The sequence below is a fragment of the Bubalus kerabau genome, chromosome 18, assembly GCF_029407905.1.
Source record: "Bubalus kerabau isolate K-KA32 ecotype Philippines breed swamp buffalo chromosome 18, PCC_UOA_SB_1v2, whole genome shotgun sequence".
Lineage (NCBI taxonomy): Eukaryota > Metazoa > Chordata > Mammalia > Artiodactyla > Bovidae > Bubalus > Bubalus kerabau.
Window position 1 is genome coordinate 65,517,337 of NC_073641.1, and position 20,993 is coordinate 65,538,329.

At 41.2% G+C, this 20,993-nt stretch overlaps 1 protein-coding gene across 1 annotated transcript; it reads left to right on the plus strand.

Moving 5' to 3' along the window:
• The first annotated feature begins 14,944 nt into the window (after window positions 1-14,944).
• TAS2R1 (taste 2 receptor member 1) lies at window positions 14,945-15,835 on the plus strand. The gene has a single exon (XM_055554677.1). The coding sequence runs from the start codon at window positions 14,945-14,947 to the stop codon at window positions 15,833-15,835; it is 891 nt and encodes a 296-aa protein (XP_055410652.1).
• Window positions 15,836-20,993: the final 5,158 nt, after the last annotated feature.

Genomic DNA, 20,993 nt, shown 5'->3' on the forward strand with positions numbered 1-20,993 from the left:
TCCTTTCTATGTAATACACTACATTAACAAATTGAAAAATAAAAGCCATATGATTATCTCAATAGACGCAGAGAAAGCCTTTGACAAAATTCAACATCCATTTATGATAAAAGCTCTCCAGAAAGCAGGAATAGAAGGAACATACCTCAACATAATAAAAGCTATATATGACAAATCCACAGCAAACATTATCCTCAATGGTGAAAAATTGAAAGCATTTCCCCTAAAGTCAGGAACAAGACAAGGGTGCCCACTTTCACCACTACTATTCAACATAGTTTTGGAAGTTTCGGTCACAGCAATAAGAGCAGAAAAAGAAATAAAAGGAATCCAGATTGGAAAAGAAGAAGTAAAACTCTCACTGTTTGCAGATGACATGATCCTCTACATAGAAAACCCTAAAGACTCCACCAGAAAATTACTAGAGCTAATCAATGAATATAGTAAAGTTGCAGGATATAAAATAAATGCACAGGAATCCCTTGCATTCCTATACACTAATAATGAGAAAATAGAAAGAGAAATTAAGGAAACAATCCCATTCACCACCATTGCAATGAAAAGAATAAAATACTTAGGAATATATCTACCTAAAGAAACTAAAGACCTATATATAGAAAACTATACAACACTGGTGAAAGAAATCAAAGAGGACACTAATAGATGGAGAAATATACCATGTCCATGGATTGGAAGAATCAATATAGTGAAAATGAGTATACTACCCAAAGCAATCTATAGATTCAGTGCAATCCCTATCAAGCTATCAACGGTATTTTTCACAGAGCTAGAACAAATAACTTCACAGTTTGTATGGAAATACAGAAAACCTCAAATAGCCAAAGCAATCTTGAGAAACAAGAATGGAACTGGAGGAATCAACCTGCCTGACTTCAGGCTCTACTACAAAGTCATAGTCATCAAGACAGTATGGTACTGGCACAAAGACAGAAATATAGATCAATGGAACAAAATAGAAAGCCCAGAGATAAACCCATGCACCTATGGACACCTTATCTTTGACAAAGGAGGCAAGAATATACAATGGAGAAAAGACAATCTCTTTAACAAGTGGTGCTGGGAAAACTGGTCAACCACTTGTAAAAGAATGAAACTAGAACACTTTCTAAAACCATACACAAAAATAAACTCAAAATGGATTAAAGATCTAAACATAAGACCAGAAACGATAGAACTCTTAGAGGAGAAACACTTTCCGACATAAATCACGGCAGGATCCTCTATGACCCACCTCCCAGAATACTGGAAATAAAATCAAAAATAAACAAATGAGATCTAATTAAAATTAAAAGCTTCTGCACAACAAAAGAAACTATAAGAAAGGTGAAAAGACAGCCTTAAGAATGGGAAAAAATAATAGCAAATGAAGCAACTGACCAACAACTAATCTCAAAAATATGCAAGCAACTCCTGCAGCTCAATTCCAGAAAAATAAATGACCCAATCAAAAAATGGGCCAAAGAACTAAATAGACATTTCTCCAAAGAAGACATACAGATGGATAACAAGCACATGAAAAGATGCTCAACATCACTCATTATCAGAGAAATGCAAATCAAAACCACAATGAAGTCAGAATGGCTGCTATCCAAAAGTCTACAAGCAATAAATGCTGGAGAGGGTGTGGAGAAAAGGGAACCCTCTTACACTGTTGAAGGGAATGCAAACGAGTACAGCAGCCACTATGGAGAACAGTGTGGAGAGTCCTTAAAAAACTGGAAATAGAACTGCCTTGTGACACAGCAATCCCACTGCTGGGCATACACACTGAGGAAACCAGAATTGAAAGAGACACATGTACCCCAATGTTCATCACAGCACTGTTTATAATAGCCAGGACATGGAAGCAACCTAGATGTCCATCAGCAGATGAATGGATAAGAAAGCTGTGGTACATATACACAATGGAGTATTACTCAGCCATTAAAAAGAATACATTTGAATCAGTTCTAATGAGGTGGATGAAACTGGAGCCTATTATACAGAGTGAAGTAAGCCAGAAAAAAAAGAAAAAAACACCAATACAGTATACTAACGCATATATATAGAATTTAGAAAGATGGTAACGATAACCCTGTATGCGAGACAGCAAAAGAGACACAGATGTATAGAACAGTCTTTTGGACTCTGTGGGAGAGGGAGAGGGTGTTATGACTTGGGAGAATGGCATTGAAACATGTATAATATCATATAAGAAATGAATCTCCAGTTCAAATTCGATGCAGGATACAGGATGCTTGGGGCTGGTGCACTCGGATGACCCAGAGTGATGGTATGGGGAGGGAGGTGGGAGGAGGGTTCAGGATTGGGAACGTGTGTTCACCCATGGTGGATTCATGTTGATGTATGGCAAAACCAATACAATATTGTAAAGTAAAATAAATAAATAAAAAAAGCTGAGACGGTTCATTTCCCCCCCCCCCCATTGTTCTCTCGACAGGTGTTTTTAGAGTATCACTGCATATATCCACACATATATGTCTCTTTTTGGATGCTGGGGGTTGGATAAGAGTCCCCAAACCACATGAGGTGGGAGACCATGAAACCTGCTCCCAGTTACCAGGGAAATAAAGCAAGAAACAATCATCTTGGTCTACTGTAAGTTGACAAAATTATATCTGCAGAATCCTGTTTGGAGGGGGAGAAGGAGAAACAAGCTTTCATGCGTGAAAACCCGGAATGCCCTTTCCTACCATCTCATTGTAATTCCTAAGTAAAATCCTTTCTTTGTGGGGCAGGAAAAAGAGTCCCAGGTACGAGGTTAAAAGGGAACCATTCAAGATGGTACCAGGGCAGAAATGATGCTATGGGTTTCGAGACCACACATCCACTATCTTCATCCTTGTGTCCAGTCTGATGAATGCAACCAACATATATGTCAAAGCATATTATAAAGTCCACTGAACATCCTTTAGACAAACTATAGCCATTCGGCATACAATGCCACTGGCAGTCTATACAGCATGGAGTGAATAAAACTTCTGATGTCCATATGCTAACCTCAAGCTTTGCAAACTCTTCCTATATGTGTTTTGTGTGTGTGTACTCAGTAGTATCTGACTCTTTGTGACCCCGTGAACTGTAGCCTGCCAGGCTCCTCTGTCCGTGGGATTTCCCAGGCAAGAATACTGGGGTGGGTTGCCATTTCCTACTTCAGAGGATTTTCCTGACCCAGGGATCAAACCTGTGTCTCCTGCATTGGCAGGTAGATTCTTTACCACTGAAACACTAGAAACTCTCCCTATAATACAGAAAAACTCTGAGCTGTTTAAGTGAGTTTGTGATGAGAAAGAAAGCATTACATGTATAGGGAAACCCCAGAAAAGAATACCATAACTTTTCTAAACAAATTTCCTATGAACATATTTGAAGAAACTGTGAATCTAGTTGAATACAGCATTCAACTCTAATTTAGAGATCACAGGTTTGGGCTCTAGGAGTATCACTGAATGACTAGCTATAGGAAAGTCACTTCTCTGGCTCCAATTCCTAAACATAAAAAATGAAAAGCGCATTTCTTCTTTTCTATATAGCCCGCAGCTATTATATTATAGTACACCCAGTGTGCGAAAAAACCTAGCTCAAGCTTGCTTCAGCAAAATCTGGAAATGTAAAGGTTCATTTAAATATCAAAGCCAATGGTATATAAGGGTTGACTCTGGGTGCTGACAAGTTCTGAGCACTGGTCTTGCTCTCTCTTCTCTGAGCACTGATGTTGTTGCATAGAATCCATTCTCAGGCAGGTTCAGGTCCCTCCTCATGGTGGCAAGATGGCTGCCAGCAGCTTCTGACAAGCATCCCATCTCTGATGGAAAAGCTCATTTTGCCCAGCCTGCTATACAAAAAATTCTGGGATTATTTCTGACTTGATGAATTTGGACCTCATACTCATCCCTGAACAGATCTCCACTGTTCAGATGTGTGGTTATGTTAACTGTTACACTTGGTCAAATGTTTCTTCCTGGGTTCAGAAATGAGGACAGCCCCAAACAAGAGACACAAACAAGGATGGAGTGTGTGTGTCTGTGGGGCGGTGGCGGCAGGGGTGGGGGTGGGGCGGGGGTTAGTGATTCTTCCAAAGAAAGTTAGGGTAAAGAGGAGGGAATGAATACCAGAAAGGCCAGAAATGGCAGTTGTTCAACCTTCAAGCCTAAACCACTGAAAGACATTTTCACTGTGACAAGCTTAAAACATGGGAGGTAGTGATGGTGAATGTTTAAAGACAGACACAGGTAGTAGTTAATATCAGATCTTGGTCCATATTTGGAAATCCTACTTTTAAACTACATGTCTTTAGGCAATTTCCAATCCTCTGTGTACGTCAGTTTAATACTCTGTAAAGTGGAGATAATATTGATTTCACACAGTTGTCAAGAAGGCAAATTGATACCATGTCTGTCAATTGTTAAGGATTTTAAGTGCTAAATAACATGTAAGGATTGTGCCCTTTCCTGAAAGCCTCTGGCCTCAAATTCTCTCACTGTGAATGCTTTCCATTCCCCAAGAAACACATAACTCCCATGCAATTTAAAGCGCTCTGGTGCATAGAAAATAAGAGAAGCTTAACAATTTTTTGATAAATCTAGCATAACATGGATAATCAAATTGATCAAATATAGCACTAGAAAAATCTCCAGACCAATCTTCTTTGTGAATAAAAGAGTGATATTTCTAAATTAAACAACACATAGAATCAGCCCTATATAATGAGATTAGGCTCTCCCATGACTGGCAGGGTCAATTTCAAAGATGCAAGTGTTAACTCATGTACTTTGTTCCCATCATGCTTATCTCCCCAGAGAGATGGCATTGGAAAGGACAGTTGGGATGATGTGAGTGCACAAAATAGTTTCTTATCTACAGTGCTCAGACACTCCACTTGCCAATCTCTTCGCTACATAATCTTGTCCAACCTCATGGACACTCAAGTAAATTCCAAGTGCATATTTCTAGCCCTTGTGGTTCCCCTCAAACCCCACATTTATCACTAACTGTTTAGTAACATTTCTTCCTGGAGCAGGCACCTCTGACCAAAAATAGAGCTCTTTTAACTTTCCTCCAATCTTCTTTTCCTGAAAAATGGCACCATTGCTCACCAGTGGGGCATGTCAACCACTCTGAAAGTGTTCTTAATTTCTCTCTCTCCCTCACTCCCCCTGCCAAAGCCATCTGAAATTCTTGCTGAGGTTTCAAATCACCAAAGTAATGTCAACAGACATTTCTTTCCACCTTCTTCCACCAAGCTGATTTGGAGAACAGCATCCCTTGCCTAGGGCTTCCCAGATGGTGTTAGTGGTGAAGAACCTACCTGCCAATGCAGGAGATGTAAGAGACAAAGGTTTGATCCCTGGATCAGGAAGATCCCCTGGAGGAGGGCATGGCAACCCACATGGTGGTACATGGCAACTCCAGGGTTCTTGTCTGGAGAATCCCACAGACAGAGAACCCACAGGTTGCAGTCCACAGGGTTGCAAAGAGTCAGACACGACTGAAGTGACTTAGCACTCACACATGCATCCCTTTTCTAATGGACCTTAACAGCCTTCATACTGGTCTTTCTGCTCCTACTCTGGCTCTTTCCTGACCCACAAGGCTGTCTTCCAGAGTAATATCTTTTCTTTTCCTTTTTTTTCAAGCAGTCAGCATAAATATTTTCAAATGTAGATCTCATTATGAAAAAACCCTTCCCTCCCTGCCACAAACACATTTTGTTGTTGTTATTGTTGTTCAGTTGCTCAGTCATGTCTGACTCTTTGTGACCCCATGGACTGCAGCATGCCAGGCTTCCCTGTCCTCTGTCTTGCAGAGTTTGCTCAAATTTGGTCATGCTATCTAACCATCTCATCTTCTGCCTTCCACTTCTCCTTTTGCCCTCAGTTTCTGCCTGCATCAGAATCCTTTCCAATGAGTAGGCTCTTCACATCAGGTGGATAAAGTACTTGAGCTTCAGCATCAGTCCTTCCAGTGAATATTCCTAGGGTTGATTTCCTTTAGGATCAACTGATTGATCTCCTTGCTGTCCAAGGGACTCTCAAGAGTCTTCTCCAGAACCAGAATTCAAAAGCATCAATTCTCCTCTGCCCATGGGATTTCCCAGGCAAGAATACTGGAGTGAGTTGCCATTTCCTTCTCCAGGGGATCTTTCCGACTCAGGGATCAAACCTACATCTCCTGCATTGGCAGGCGGATTCTTTACCACTGAACCCCCAGGGAAATGCCCACAAACACATAAACTCACACAAACTTTGAACTGGTTTCCCATCACAGTGAGGATGTAAGCTAGTCCTTACCATGACCTGAAGCTCTCTCTGACTGGGCCATGCCTGCTCCTCTGTTCTCTCCTTGGGCCCTTCGCCTTGCTCATGTTGTTCCAGGCATGGCAAAGTTTAGATCTTTGTTTTTCCTGAAATACTTCAAGCTCTTTCTTTGATTCAAGGAGGCACTGCTTTCTCCTGCCCTCTCCCCTGGGATGTTCATCCCCTCAATGTCCATAGATTCCATCTCCTTCAGTTCTGTTTGCAGTTATCACCTTCTCCTGGAGGAGTCTACCTTTCCTGACCACTCTCTCTAAAAGTGCACCTATGTTAACAGGAAGTACTTATTTCTTTAACTGCTCAATTCTCATCTTCCCCACTAAGATGTAATGTCCAAGATGGCAGAGATTTTGTCTGTCTTGCTCATTGCAACACACTTCATGCTTAGACTAGTACTTAGTTCATGATACACAATACGTGTGGAGACACATAGAGAGAAAGGAGGAGAGAGGAAGGGAGAAGGGGGGTGAGAGGCAAGAAAGGATTTGAAATTCCCCAGCTCGGTTCAGAGCTGAAGACAAAACTGTGAGAACCAACTCAAGTGATGTAAGTGCCTCCCCTTTCTCATTGTAACTAACAAGGGATACTTGCTTGTAAAGCACTTTGAGTTCTTACATGTAAGACTTAAATTCAATGCATTACATGACTCCATTATTCTATTTGGTACAATGAGAGTAAATTTCACAACACTGAGAAGAGTGAGGAAAAGCACAGAAATATATTACCAGGATAAATAGAACAAAGAAGGAACAAGCATTGGGGAGTGACCTGAATATTAAAGACGAAAATTTTAGTTGAAAAGATCAACTGCAAATTCAAGTAGAAAGAAGCAAATGAATGGACTGAAAGAATTATTAGTCTGAAAGGGTCTGGAGGTTTTCAACCAAAATGTGAATTTTAGATTGAATAAATTCCACTTGGGCTTGGAATAAATTCCAAGGGCTGAGTTATTCTACAGGGAAGATTCAGAAAGGATATCTGCCTTGGTTTTCCCAGAGTCTGTATTTTTCTTATTTGAACAATCTTATTAAATATACGATAATATTGCTACAGATGCACCTTCCTTAAAGCAGGGATTGTTCCCCAGGAATTGTTCCCTTGGTAATGAAGTGGGAAGATCCACTTGAGAAAGGTATTAAAACTATGGCTCACTTTCATGATGGCGCTAATCCCAAAGTAAATGTCCGTGGTCTGCTGAAAAGCAGAAAGATGATCATCACAGCCTCCTACCTGGTGAGAAGCTTGCCAATGTCAATCTAACAGCATGTGAAAAAAAAAAAAATCACACTTTGTTTGGAGGGACTGAGTGACTTGAATATAAATAAGCAACCCTTTCCGCCTGTCAGTTACCTCAAGAATATTTAGTATTGTCTCTTTTAATGACTGCTCATTACCGATGAGTGCCAGTGAGCAGATTTAATCAGGGTAATGTTGGGTAATCACTATGTGAATTTCTCCATATCAGGATTTGTTCTATCTGTTCCGAGCCATTTGTCCATGTAAAACTGTCACCATTCCGAGCTGATGACTGACAGGTAAGGCCAGGCTTGTTCGTTTGTCATCTCAGAGTCAGAAATTCTCCGATGTGTCCTTCTCAGTAAAACAAATGGCTTCAAAGACACAAAGCAGTTCTGTATTCAGAACTGTTTTCCTCTATTTGGCTTGTTGCATGGCTCATTAAAATACTTAGCTCACCCTCACTTGGCATAAGAGCGCGATCAACATCCATGGTTATCTTGATGGATGTGGTGGAATCTAAGGTGGGGGGAGATGCTGGACCAGGCAACCCTGGAGGTCTTCCCATCAGTACTGAGATGCAGTAGCCTCCAGGGCTGAATGAGTATCAGTTTCTCCACAGCCACAGGAAGGCTGGGTGCCCAGGGCAGACGTCTCTTATTCTGCCATCCTTTGATGGAATCCAGTTCACGTCCCAGGCGAGTTGATGTGCCTTCAACAGCTTTGTGTTTGTTCACTGAAGAGACTGGTGGTGGCAATTATTGAATGAAAAAATAATGTAGCTTAAGCCTCATGAATTTTTATTTTTTACTCTATGGGATTCCAGCACCAGAAGACCTGTTCTACATGAAATAAAGTTTTCTATGAAGAATTACTGCTGCTCCCCAAGCTAGCTCTCACAAAAGTCATCATAGAGTATTTGAGACCCAAATACCTCCTCCAGATGCTTGAATTCAAAAGACAAACAAGCATGTTAATAAGTAGAATAGAGCAAAGTTATTTCCTTAAAGGCTTTGGTGTTCCAGGCATTATCTCTGCTAGTTCAAGTGCCATGTAGGAAAAACTATATTGTGATTCTAGACTCAGAACAGAATTTTTTTCTCTTTAATGTTACCATGACTTCTTTGTGATACTGAAGTGTGCAGACCATGCTGAAGGGCTCAGGAGGTCAATGTCATGGCTAAACTGGGGTGACAAGGAAGGGGCATGAGCTAGCTTTTCCTCTGACCTGATGCCTTTAGGAACAGAGAGCTGGAAAACAAAAGCTCTCTCTCTGTGATTTTGTAATATTTTTTCCTCTTTCCTTTGCTATGAAAACCCTCTGTAATGGAGTTTGGTTCTTGATGCAAGGAGTCAACTCATTGGAGAAAACCCTGATACTGTGAAAGATTGAGGGCAAGAGCAGAAGGGCTCAGCAGAGGATGGGATGGTTGGATAACATCACTGCATCAATGGACATGAGTTTGAGCAAACTCCGGGAGATAATGAAGGACAGGGAAGCCTGGCATGCTACAGTCCATGGGGTTGCAGAGAGTCAGACACAACTTAGTGACTGAAAGACAACTATCTAAAAAGATTTTACTTTGGTGTTTGCATGCTCAGTCTTGTCTGACTCTTTGCAACCCATGGACTGTAGCCCACCAGACTCCGCTGTCCATGGGATTTCCCAGGCTAAAATACTGGAGTGGGTAGCCATTTCCTCCTCCAGGGGAAAGTACCATCTGCCAAACAGGGAAAAGGCAAATACATTCTGGGGATGAGAAAAAAATCCAGACATGCCCTCCCTAGAGCAGAGTCTGCAGGATCCAGGCAAGGACCCAATATTTGCAGGCAGTGACAGGCACAATGATGGAGGTTTGATAGAGAAACCATGACAGTCGTAGTCTCTTGTTTCACAGGTGGATGCCCTCCCGTTTTCACTTTTCCAGCCTGCAGAATGTGAAATCGGAAAGTTTTGTTTTGTTTTGTTTTGTTTTTAATATTTTTCTCTTTCCACATAGGAGAGAAGAAGGCTTATTCTCATTGTCATGCTTGAATCTGGATCAGTTTTGATAGGGCCCACCTGTGAACTTCCTTGGTGGCTCAGATGATAATGAATCTGCCTGAAGTACAGGAGACACAGATTTGAGTCCTCAGTGGGGAAGATCCTCTGGAGAAGGGAATGGCTACCCATTCCAATATTCTTGCCTGGAGAATTCCATGGACAGAGGAGTCTGGTGGGCTACAGTCCATAGGGTTGCAAAGAGTCAGACATGACTGAGTGACTTTCACTTTCTTTCACTTCACTCATGAACTGCCTCCCTCGACACCTCATTGAAGATGCTCCTGGCTGTTTCCTACATTGCACTGAAGTTGTGACACAAAGAACAAAGTAGAGATACTGTGTGTCTACATGACACAGTTCAGTTCAGTTGCTCAGTCTTCCGTGGCTTCACTGTCCATCACCAACTCCCGGAGTTTACTCAAACTCATGTCCATTGAGTCAGTGATGCCATACAACCATCCCATCCTCTGTCATCCCCTTCTCCTCTTGTCTTCAATCTTTCCCAGCATCAGGGGTTTTCCAATGAGTTAGTTCTTCACATCAGGTGGCCAAACTATTGGAGCTTCAGTTTCAGCATCAGTCCTTCCAACGAATATTCAGGACTGTTTCCTTTAGGATGGACTGGTTGGTTCTCCTTGCAGTCCAAGGGACTCTCAAGGGTCTTATCCAACACCACAGTTCAAAAGCATCAATTCTTTGGCACTCAGCTTTCTTTATAGTCCAACTCTCACATCCATACATGACCACTGGAAAAACTATAGCCTTGACTAGACGGACCTTTGTTGACAAAGTAATGTCTCTGCTTTTTAATATGCTGTCTAGGTTGGTCATAACTTTCCTTCCAAGAAGTAAGCATCTTTTAATTTCATGGATGCAGTCACCATCTGCAGTCATTTTGGAGCCCAAGAAAATAAAATCTCTCATGGTTTCCATTGTTTCCCATCTATTTGCCATGAAGTGATGGGACCAGATGCCATGATCTTAGTTTTCTGAATGTTGAGTTTTAAGCCAACTTTTTTTAAAAATATAAATTTATTTATTTTAATTGGAGGTTAATTACTTTACAATATTGTATTGGTTTTGCCATACATCAACATGAATCCACCACAGGTATACAAGTGTTCCCCATCCTGAACCCCACTCCCACCTCCCTCCCCATACCATCCCTCTGGGTCATCCCAGTGCACCAGCCCCAAGCATCCTGTATCCTGCATCAAACCTGGACTGGCAATTCATTTCACATATGATATTATACATGTTTCAATGCCATTCTCCCAAATCATCCCACCCTCTCCCTCTCCCACAGAGTCCAAAAGACTGTTCTATACATCTGTGTCTCTTTTGCTGTCTTGCATACAGGGTTATCATTACCATCTTTCTAAATTCCATATATATGCCTTAGTATACTGTATTGGTATTTTTCTTTCTGGCTTGCTTCACTCTGTATAATAGGCTCCAGTTTCATCCACCTCATTAGAACTGATTCAAATGTATTCTTTTTAATGGCTGAGTAATACTCCATTGTGTATATGTACCACAGCTTTCTTATCCATTCATCTGCTGATGGACATCTAGGTTGCTTCCATGTCCTGGCTATTATAAACAGTGTTGAGATGAACATTGGGATACACTTGTGTTTCTTTCAATTCTGGTTTCCTCGGTGTGTATGCCCAGGAGTGGGATTGCTGGGTCGGACGGCAGTTCTATTTCCAGTTTTTTAAGGAATCTCCACACTGTTCTCCATAGTGGCTGTACTCGTTTGCATTCCCACCAACAATGTAAGAGGGTTCCCTTTTCTCCACACCCTCTCCAGCATTTATTGCTTGTAGACTTTTGGATCGCAGCCATTCTGATTGGCGTGAAATGGTACCTCATTGTGGTTTTGATTTGCATTTCTCTGATAATGAGTGATGTTGAGAATCTTTTCATGTGTTTGTTAGCCATCTGTATGTCTTCTTTGGAGAAATGTCTATTTAGTTCTTTGGCCCATTTTTTGATTGGTCGTTTATTTTTCTGGGATTGAGCTGCAGGAGTTGCTTGCATATTTTTGAGATTAGTTGTTTGTGAGTTGCTTCATTTGCTATTATTTTTTCTACATAGAAAACCATAAAGACTCCACCAGAAAATTACTAGAGCTAATCAATGAATATAATAAAGTTGAAGGATATAAAATCAACACACAGAAATCCCTTGCATTCCTATACACTAATAATGAGAAAACAGAGAGAGAAATTAAGGAAACAATTCCATTCACCATTGCAACGGAAAGAATAAAATACTTAGGAATATATCTACCTAAAGAAACTAAAGACCTATATATAGAAAACTATACAACACTGGTGAAAGAAATCAAAGAGGACACTAATAGATGGAGAAATATACTATGTTCATGGATCGGAAGAATCAGTAAAGTGAAAATGAGTATACTACCCAAAGCAATCTATAGATTCAGTGCAATCCCTATCAAGCTACCAATGGTATTCTTCACAGAGCTAGAACAAATAATTTCACAATTTGTATGGAAATACAAAAAACCTCGAATAGCCAAAGCAATCTTGAGAAACAAGAATGGAACTGGAGGAATCAACCTGCCTGACTTCAGGCTCTACTTCAAAGCCACAGTCATCAAGACAGTATGGTACTGGCACAAAGACAGAAATATAGATCAATGGAACAAAATAGAAAGCCCAGAGATAAACCCATGCACCTATGGACACCTTATCTTTGACAAAGGAGGCAAGAATATACAATGGAGAAAAGACAATCTCTTTAACAAGTGGTGCTGGGAAAACTGGTCAACCACTTGTAAAAGAATGAAACTAGAACACTTTCTAAAACCATACACAAAAATAAAGTCAAAATGGAATAAAGATCTAAATGTAAGACCAGAAACTATAAAACTCCTAGAGGAGAACATAGGCAAAACACTCTCGGACATAAATCACAGCAGGATCCTCTATGACCCACCTCCCAGAATACTGGAAATAAAAGCAAAAATAAACAAATGGGACCTAATTAAAATTAAAAGCTTCTGCACAACAAAGGAAACTATAAGCAAGGTGAAAAGACAGCCTTTGGAATGGGAGAAAATAATAGCAAATTAGCCAATTTTTTCACTCTCCTCTTTCACTTTCATCAAGAGGCTCTTTAGTTCTTCTTCACTTTCTGCCATAAGGGTGGTGTCATCTGCATATCTGAGGTATTAATATTTCTCTCGGCAATCTTGAGTCCAGCTTGTGCTTCATCCAGCCCAGCATTTCTCATAATGTACTCTGTGTATAAGTTAAATAAGCAGGGTCACAATATACAGCCTTGACGTACTCCTTTCCCGATTTGGAACCAGTCTCTTGTTCTATGTCCAGTTCTAAGTGTTGCTTCTTGACCTGCATACAGATTTCTCAAGAGGCAGGTCAAGTGGTCCAGTATTCCCATCTCTTTCAGAATTTTTCACAGTTTGTTGTGAACCACACAGTCAAAGGCTTTGGCATAGTCAATAAAGCAGAAGTAGATGTTTTTCTGGAACTCTCTTGTTTTTTCAATGATTCAGTAGATGTTGGCAATTTGATCTCTGGTTCTTCTGCCTTTTCTAAATCCAGCTTGAAGTTCATGGTTCACATACTGTTGAAGCCTGATTTGGAGAATTTTGAGCATTACTTTGCTAGTGTGTGAGATTAGTGCAATTGTGCAGTAGTTTGAACATTCTTTGGCATTGCCTTTCTTTGGGATTGGAATGAAAACTTACCTTTTCCAGTCCTGTGGCCACTGCTGAGTTTTCCAAATTTGGAAACAGATACTGCATATTCAGAGAAGAATCATAAGATAACCTACATCCCTACTTTCAACATGAAGGATTTCATATGGATTGCCTTCCACCTTTCTAAAAGTGAGCTTCACTCTAAGAGCCCTTTAGAACACCTTCAGACAAAGTATTACCCATGTCCACAGGGACACATGCTTCAAGGGAGGTTCTGCTGGGTCCACTGTGATTAACTGCTAGGTTGGAAAAGCTTCATTCCACAAAGGCTTAATAGATCACTCTCCACTTTGTGCTCCAGTGATTAATTGCCCAAATAATGAGTTTAGTTTTATGTCACATTCTACAAGGTGGTTTGCTCTGCCTTTAGTTTTCAAGTTCCTTGAGGACAGAAACTATTGTATCCACCTTTGTCCCCACAGTAGTAAGACAGTGATGTTCAGTGGAGGGGTGATTTTGCCACTCAGGGAACACTCAGCAAAGTCCAGAATCGTTTTTTGTTGTAGCAGCTTGGGCAGGGGGTCCCCTGATGGCAACTGATGCTTAGAAGCTGGGAGACTTGCTACATTACCCAGGCGGCACTACCACCACCCCTCAAATATCCAGCCCCAAATATCAACAGTATCAAGGTTGAGTGCAACTGCTCATGCAGAATACATTTTAATAATTGCTCATTTACTTTTTCCAAAAATAATCCATTAGAGAGTTAAAACAACAAATCGAATCATGGTCTCTTTTATCATTACATTTCCCCTGGAACAATCAGCTCATGTCATAAAATTCTCACAGTCTTGGAAAACTAATGGAAAAAATTTTGAGCCCTGTATTATACTGAAGATGGTTGGTGACTGATGAGAATGGTGCTGAAGGGTTCTCTATCACCTTCCTTTCAGCTTTTGACCTACCGTGTACATGGATGTGTAAGCCTACTTACCTTGCCGTTATAGTTTGTCATGCTCTGTGTTTTATAACATATGATTTATCTCATTACTGTTTTATATTTTAGGTGACATTAAGTTGTTCAATAATTGCATAATAAAGAACTGCTACTTAGGAGTCTCACGTTGCTGATTGTACTATGTCATTATACCACAAATGATTTTTTTGTTTGTTTTTAAAAAGAGTTTTCTGTAACGAATGCCTTGCAAGTGTTAAATAGAATCAAACTTATAGGCATAACTAAATAATTCATGGTAGAGATGAGGATTGAGAAGCTTCCACTGCTCAGGTACTGGAGAAGACCTTCTCCAGCCCTGGAGGTGTCTGGTTCCACCATTTGCTTGTGATGAAGCTGAAAGCCAAATAGACCAGGGAAATGCAAACGCCATCATTAAGAGGCAAATCATTGCTCAAGTATCTCTTTCTTATTTGACTGCCTTTGAGACTAAATTGAGGAAACAGTGATAGAAACAAGTGTCCGCCACATTCCTACCTCATTTCTTTTGTTGTTAAGAGCTGTGTTCTCTAAAGGAATTTTTGTTGAAGAATAAAGAAAACTCAAATAATCCAAACTGTTTGAACATCCATAGCTACATCATTTTTTAAAGTAAGTGATTCTTTTTATTTGTTCTCAGAATGCTGGAGTCTCACCTTGTTAGCCACCTTGTTTTGACAGTGGTACACCTTCTCTTTGGGATTTTAGTAAATGGCATCATTGTGATTGTGAACGGTACTGACTTCATCAAGCAGAGAAAGTTGATCCCACTGAATCTCCTTGTTTCCTGCTTGGCGATTTCCAGGATGGGAATTCAGCTGGCCTTCTTCTACACTAACCTGGCTCTTCTTTCCTTGATCAAATTCCCTCAATTTACTGAGACGCTTGTAGTCTTCACATTTGTAAATGATTTGGGACTTTGGTTTGCCACCTGGCTCAGTGTCTACTACTGCACCAAGATTGCTACCATCACTCACCCTCTCTCATTCTGGTTGAAGATGAAGATCTCCAAGTTGGTTCCTTGGCTGATTCTTGCGTCCCTGCTGTATGCATGTAGTACTTCTGCTGTGCATGTCAAATATAAGTGGGTATTTTACGGAGAAGACTTCCTGGGCCTTTTCTTCCCAAATGTAACAACTCACATCAAAGTAACCCCTACTTTACAGTTTGCCTTTCTGTTTGCTGAGTTTGCATTGCCACTGTTCATCTTCCTGATTTCTTCTCTGCCCTTGATATTTTCCTTGGGAAGACATGCCTGGCAGGTGAGAAACACATGGACAGGCCCCAGAAACCCTCACACACGTGCATACATCAGGGCCTTTCTCTCCATCCTGTCCTTCTTGGCCCTCTATCTCTGCCACTACCTGATAATTGCTTTGATCTTTTTTCAAATTTTTAACCTTAGAAGCTTTCTATTTCTGTTCTTCACCTTCGTGGTTGGTTCATACCACTCCGTCCACTCTATTACTTTAATTTTAGGAAACCCAAAAATGAAACAAAATGCAAAGACATTGCTCCTCCTCAGAAAGTGAGGTCAGTGAGAGAGAACTTTGATGCAGTCAAAGAATCGGCAGTTCGGTGAATTAACAGAAGCTGCTCAGCCTCCCTCAGCCAAAAAAAGTTTATTCACAAATTTACGAAGCATCATCTAAAGACTATTTGTTCAACTTGAGATATTTTTGTGGATGCTCTCCTTTTTCAAAGGGTTACACTGATTTTCAAAGCGAAAAAATGTATTGCTGGTTTACGTCAATGTCAGTATCCCTGCCAGGTGTTACCTCATTGGAGAAGCCTGGGTATGTGGTACAGAGATTTTTCTGTATTATTTCTTACACGCATGCATGCTAAGTCACTTCAGTCATGTCCAACTCTTTGCAACCCTATGGACTGTAGTCCACCAGGCTCCAATGTCCATGGGATTCTCCAGGCAAGAATACTAGAGTGGGTTGCCATGCCCTCCTCCAGGGGATCTTTCCTACCCAGAAATCAAATTCACATCTCTTATGTCTCCTATATTGGCATGCGGGTTCTTTACTGCTAGTGCCATCTGGGAGACGCTTTTAATATTTCTTATGAGTGCTTACAAAGCTGCAGTTATCTCAAAATAAAAAGTTTAAAGGAAAAGGGAAGCACCTGCTGGAACTTGTGATGGCAGAAGAATGCATGAATGTCCTGAGGACCCTGTGTGTCTAACGCTGGCTTTAGATGATTTATCCTGACGGAAAGCATTGATTGCTTGTTCCTTATCTATCTGGATATTATTTCTGCACTTTTTTTTAGAGTCACAGACAACAACCATTTTCTCCTCATCCGATGAGAGAGTAAGCCAAGGACAGGCTGGATTTCTCTGGCCCTGTAAGTAGGTTCACCTACTCCATGCTGCCAAGAACCTAGGTGCCATGGTGACATGATAAAAAGGCAGACAGGTGCAAGAGGAAGAGGAAACAAGGCCTGAACTCTCACTTTCCATTTCACCTAATTGGACACACTGAACAGACAATAGCTTGCAAAGATATTTCATTTTGCACTTGTGTGCTCAGCTTTGGGGCCCTTTCACCTGATGGTGGCAATGTGGAACTCCTACCACACTGAATGTCTTCCCAATGAGGCAGCATCAGTAGGTGGGTGGGCTGGGGCCTTCTCCATCTGCTTGAAGTCACAGATCCGGTTTTGAACTAGCTGATGATGTCAGATGCTAAGATATATGTGTATATTCCTAAAACACCTTCAGAACCCTTTCCACGCCCCCCCTCCCAGTGGAAGCAAAAGATGTTTCTTATTTTGGCCAGCTTGCAGCTTACTTGTAATGATAAAAAATGTGTTAGGTTTGGATTTGCCAGTAATCAACAACATGGATTCAAATGTTGGTTTATAAACCTAAGATATACAGATCTCTTTGTACTAAACTGAGGTCTTCGCTTCAGAAGATCCTTGGATGTGGGAAAGCTCTGAGGTTACTCTTGCTCTACCTACAGAGGAAGGAGCAAAGCAACAAACTTTGTCTTCTTGGAATTTCCTTCCCCCACGTCCCAGTGGGTGGGAAGGTTTATAGCTAACTGTGTATTCAGGTGACCAGCTCTGGAAAGAGCTGTGCCCTGGAGATGACAATCACTCCTTCCTTTGGAGGGGACATTGAGGAATCACATTTTCTGGACATGTCAAGTTCAGATGCCTTCTCCTGGAAATATGGTGAGAAAATTAGAAGAGATTTCAAATATTTGGGGGGATGGGAAATCTGTAAGTATACAAGTCTCATGTGATTGTTTTACTCATTCAATTTCATGCAAATCTTGCTTTAATAATGCTGGTTAATGAGATGAATATGAAGGTATGATTGTATGCTTAAAAGTTACCAAGAGTTATAAAAAAAAAAAACCAACAAAAAACAGATAATGCATGCTAATGCAAACTCTTCCAGAAACACGTTCTCAGTCTACTTTCCTAGAAATGTTGCCTAGCTCTCACGTTGATGGAGATTGTGAAAGACACTAATTGCCCCATCACCAGTTGAAGCAAAACAGACTCAGTCTTTTGGTTGTTTGGAGCTGCCTTTATGTGGACAAAGTGTTCTAGTCCTGCTCACATCGCATGGGATTAGCCTCTGTCGTGGTATGGCATCGTCCTCTACCCAATCCCTGAGATGGGGCTGGACACGGTCACCCCAAGAGCCTTGCTGTGGGAGCGCACGCCCATGGGTCAGGCCAGAGGACTGCTGACCACACAGGACAAGGCGCTGTCCACTCTTCCTTCACGTCCTGTGTTTCCCCTGCTCAGTTAGTAACAGAGGAGATGGGCAGTGAGACAGACTCTTACAATGAGGCCGGGGGCAGCAAGAGCATTCCATTCCATCTCAGAAAGAGGTCGGATGAGCACCCCCAAACCACCCCCAAACCAGGAGACACATGTCGTCACATTGCCACCCATTCTCCATTCAGAGGTTGACCTGTTTGGTGCCCAAGCTTTAAGGATTCTCCATGGTTTCAGTGACCACAAGACAGTGACTCCAACCAAGAAGACTAAATCTGTGTGCTTATATCAACAGTTTTCTCAAAATACAAATGCTGTAACAATTTGGATATGAGGAAATAAACACAACAATTCTAAAGCTCTCCCAAAGTAATAATACCTTTTAAATCCTCAGTCACTAATTCAAATGTAGTAACTGCATATAGTTGGAATAATCCAGACCCAGAAGTGGAAGGAAGACATTAAATTTAATGTGTACTCATCTTCATTAGGGCTTCCCAGGTGGCGCTGGTTGTAAAGAATCTGCCTGTTAATAAGGAGATGTAAGAGATGCAGGTTCAATCCCTGGGTTGGGAAGAACCCCTGAAGAAGGAAATAAATGGCAACCCACTCCAACATTCTTACCTGGAAAATTCTGTGAACAGAGGAACCTGGCAGGCTACAGTCCACAGGGTCTCAAAGAGTCAGACACAAGTGACAGACTGACACATACATTTCTTTAGGCTAAGGACCACCCATTCTGCACGCTTTAGACAGTTTCAACATTATGCCCCATTGCATGCTTAAGTACAGTCATTCATGTCAAACTGTGCTGTGATTTTAGGCTTGGGAAACACAGTTTCCATAGCTTTAGGGCATGTAGACCTACATCTCTTGGGGCAAGAGGAGGGATAGGTAGACATATCTGAGAAAGAAAGAAACTAAACAGATTATCCAAACCAGCATTGGCAATCAGTGGGATAACAGATGCTGCAGACAGATGGAGCCCATATTGGAGAAAAATCCAAATGGCAGGGGCAGGAGACCCACCTGTTTCAAAAGGGTCTTGCTATGGTATGAATTTGGAATCAAGTTAGTGACTGTATTAGTACAAACAATATCAGCAGTGCATGCGCTTAGTTGCTCAGTCACGTCCGACTCTTTGTGACCCTTTGGACTGTAATCTGCCAGGCTCCTCTGTCCGTGGGATTTTTCACCCAAGAATACTGGAATGGGTAGCCATACCCTTCTCCAGGGGATCTTCCCAACCCAGAGAGCAAACTCGCATCTCCAGTGTCTCCTGCATTGCAGGTGGATTCCTTATCCTCTGAGCCACTGGGGAAGCCCCAATGTCAGCCGTATATTCCTTTTAAAAGAATTATTCTTTTGCCACCTATTGATTGTCAACTGTCATCTCAAACCTTTATGCCAGGAAAATGGTAGGGGCTGAGAAAATCGGTCCCAAAGAACTGAGAAGATTAAGCTTTGGGGGAAGAGTCAACATAAATGCAGATCTCACGCTGGCCTTTGCTTCACTGCCCTCTTATATAAGCGAGCATGTTTCTCTGTCTCCTTGTACATTAGACTACTTGATGCACCACTCCATACCTTTGTGAAAAGACATAGTGATTGCTTTTGACATTTGGCTTCACATTTGTGACATCTGGATCTACTTAATCGTTCTGCTTGGGGGTCAGGTTGGTGATTTTATCCTGTAGTTTAAAACATTCAGATCAACACATCGTGTGTTTCCATTTTTCTCTTTGGTGCTGTATTTGTTTCTATTTTAAATGTTTGTCCACAAGATCATCTGTGTAACTCAGTTTAGAATAAAATTATATACTGAAACTTCTGAAAACATGTCTGCTTTAAAAATGAAGACAAGGGTGGAATAAATTGGACGGTTAGGACTGACACATATACACTATTGATACTATGTATAAAATTGGTAACTGTCGAGAACTTACTGTACACACAGAGAGCTCTACTTACTTCACTGTGGTGACCTGAATGGGAAGGAAGTCCAAAAGAGAGGGCATATGTGTATACATTGGGGATTCCCTGGTGGCTTAGAGGCTAAAGCATCTGCCTGCAATGCAGGAGACCCGGGTTTGATCTGAGACCCAGGTTTAAACCCTGGGTCAGGAAGATCCCCTGGAGAAGGAAATGGCAACCCACTCCAGTACTCTTGCCTGGAAAATCCATGGACGGAGGAGCCTGGTGGGCTACAGTCCATGGAGTCACTAACTGAGCAACTGAGTGGACACGATTGAGCAACTTCACTTATGGCTGATTCATCCTGTTGTACAGTAGAAACCAATACAATATTGTAAAGCAACGATAGACCAATAAAAATTTCTGTAAAAAAGAAATAAAAAATAAAAATTATGCCTGAGGATTCATTTTATTTCAATCTCAAAATTCCTGAGGAAAACAACACATTTCAACTCTTTCTCAATTGTTGAGGTTGGTGTGAATGTTCTTAAGTGTAATCTTGAGTTTTTGTTAAGCAAACTCTCTCCTTTCTACAGATGTATTTAAGTAATATAATATAAACACAGGCTAATGTGTAACTGGGCAAAATTTGAATTTAGAGTCTCAAAGTCCCTGTAGCTAGACTGGGCTCAGCACTTGGAAAACATCTCTGAATGACCTAGATTCTAGAACCAGTGGGAACACTTCAGATTCTTCTGAAGATAAGCAGATGGAAAAGGATGGGATAAAAAGTAAGTGAGCTAGGATATTGTATCACTAAATAGATGGAAGGTCCTCTGGCCATGAGTTCACTCATTTGGACAGCAAATGCTATGCTTGTGATTGAAGATTGTGAACTTTACTTCACTTGAGGTGGAGCTAGTGGTAAAGAACCTGCCTGCCAAAGCAGGAGACATAAGAGACGCAGGTTTGATCCCTGGGTGTGGAAGATCTCCTGGAGAAGGAAATGGCAACCCACTCCAGTATTCT

Excerpts from the sequence above, each read along its gene's own strand:
- TAS2R1 (XM_055554677.1), top strand. The coding sequence starts at position 14,945 with ATGCTGGAGTCTCACCTTGTTAGCCACCTTGTTTTGACAGTGGTACAC.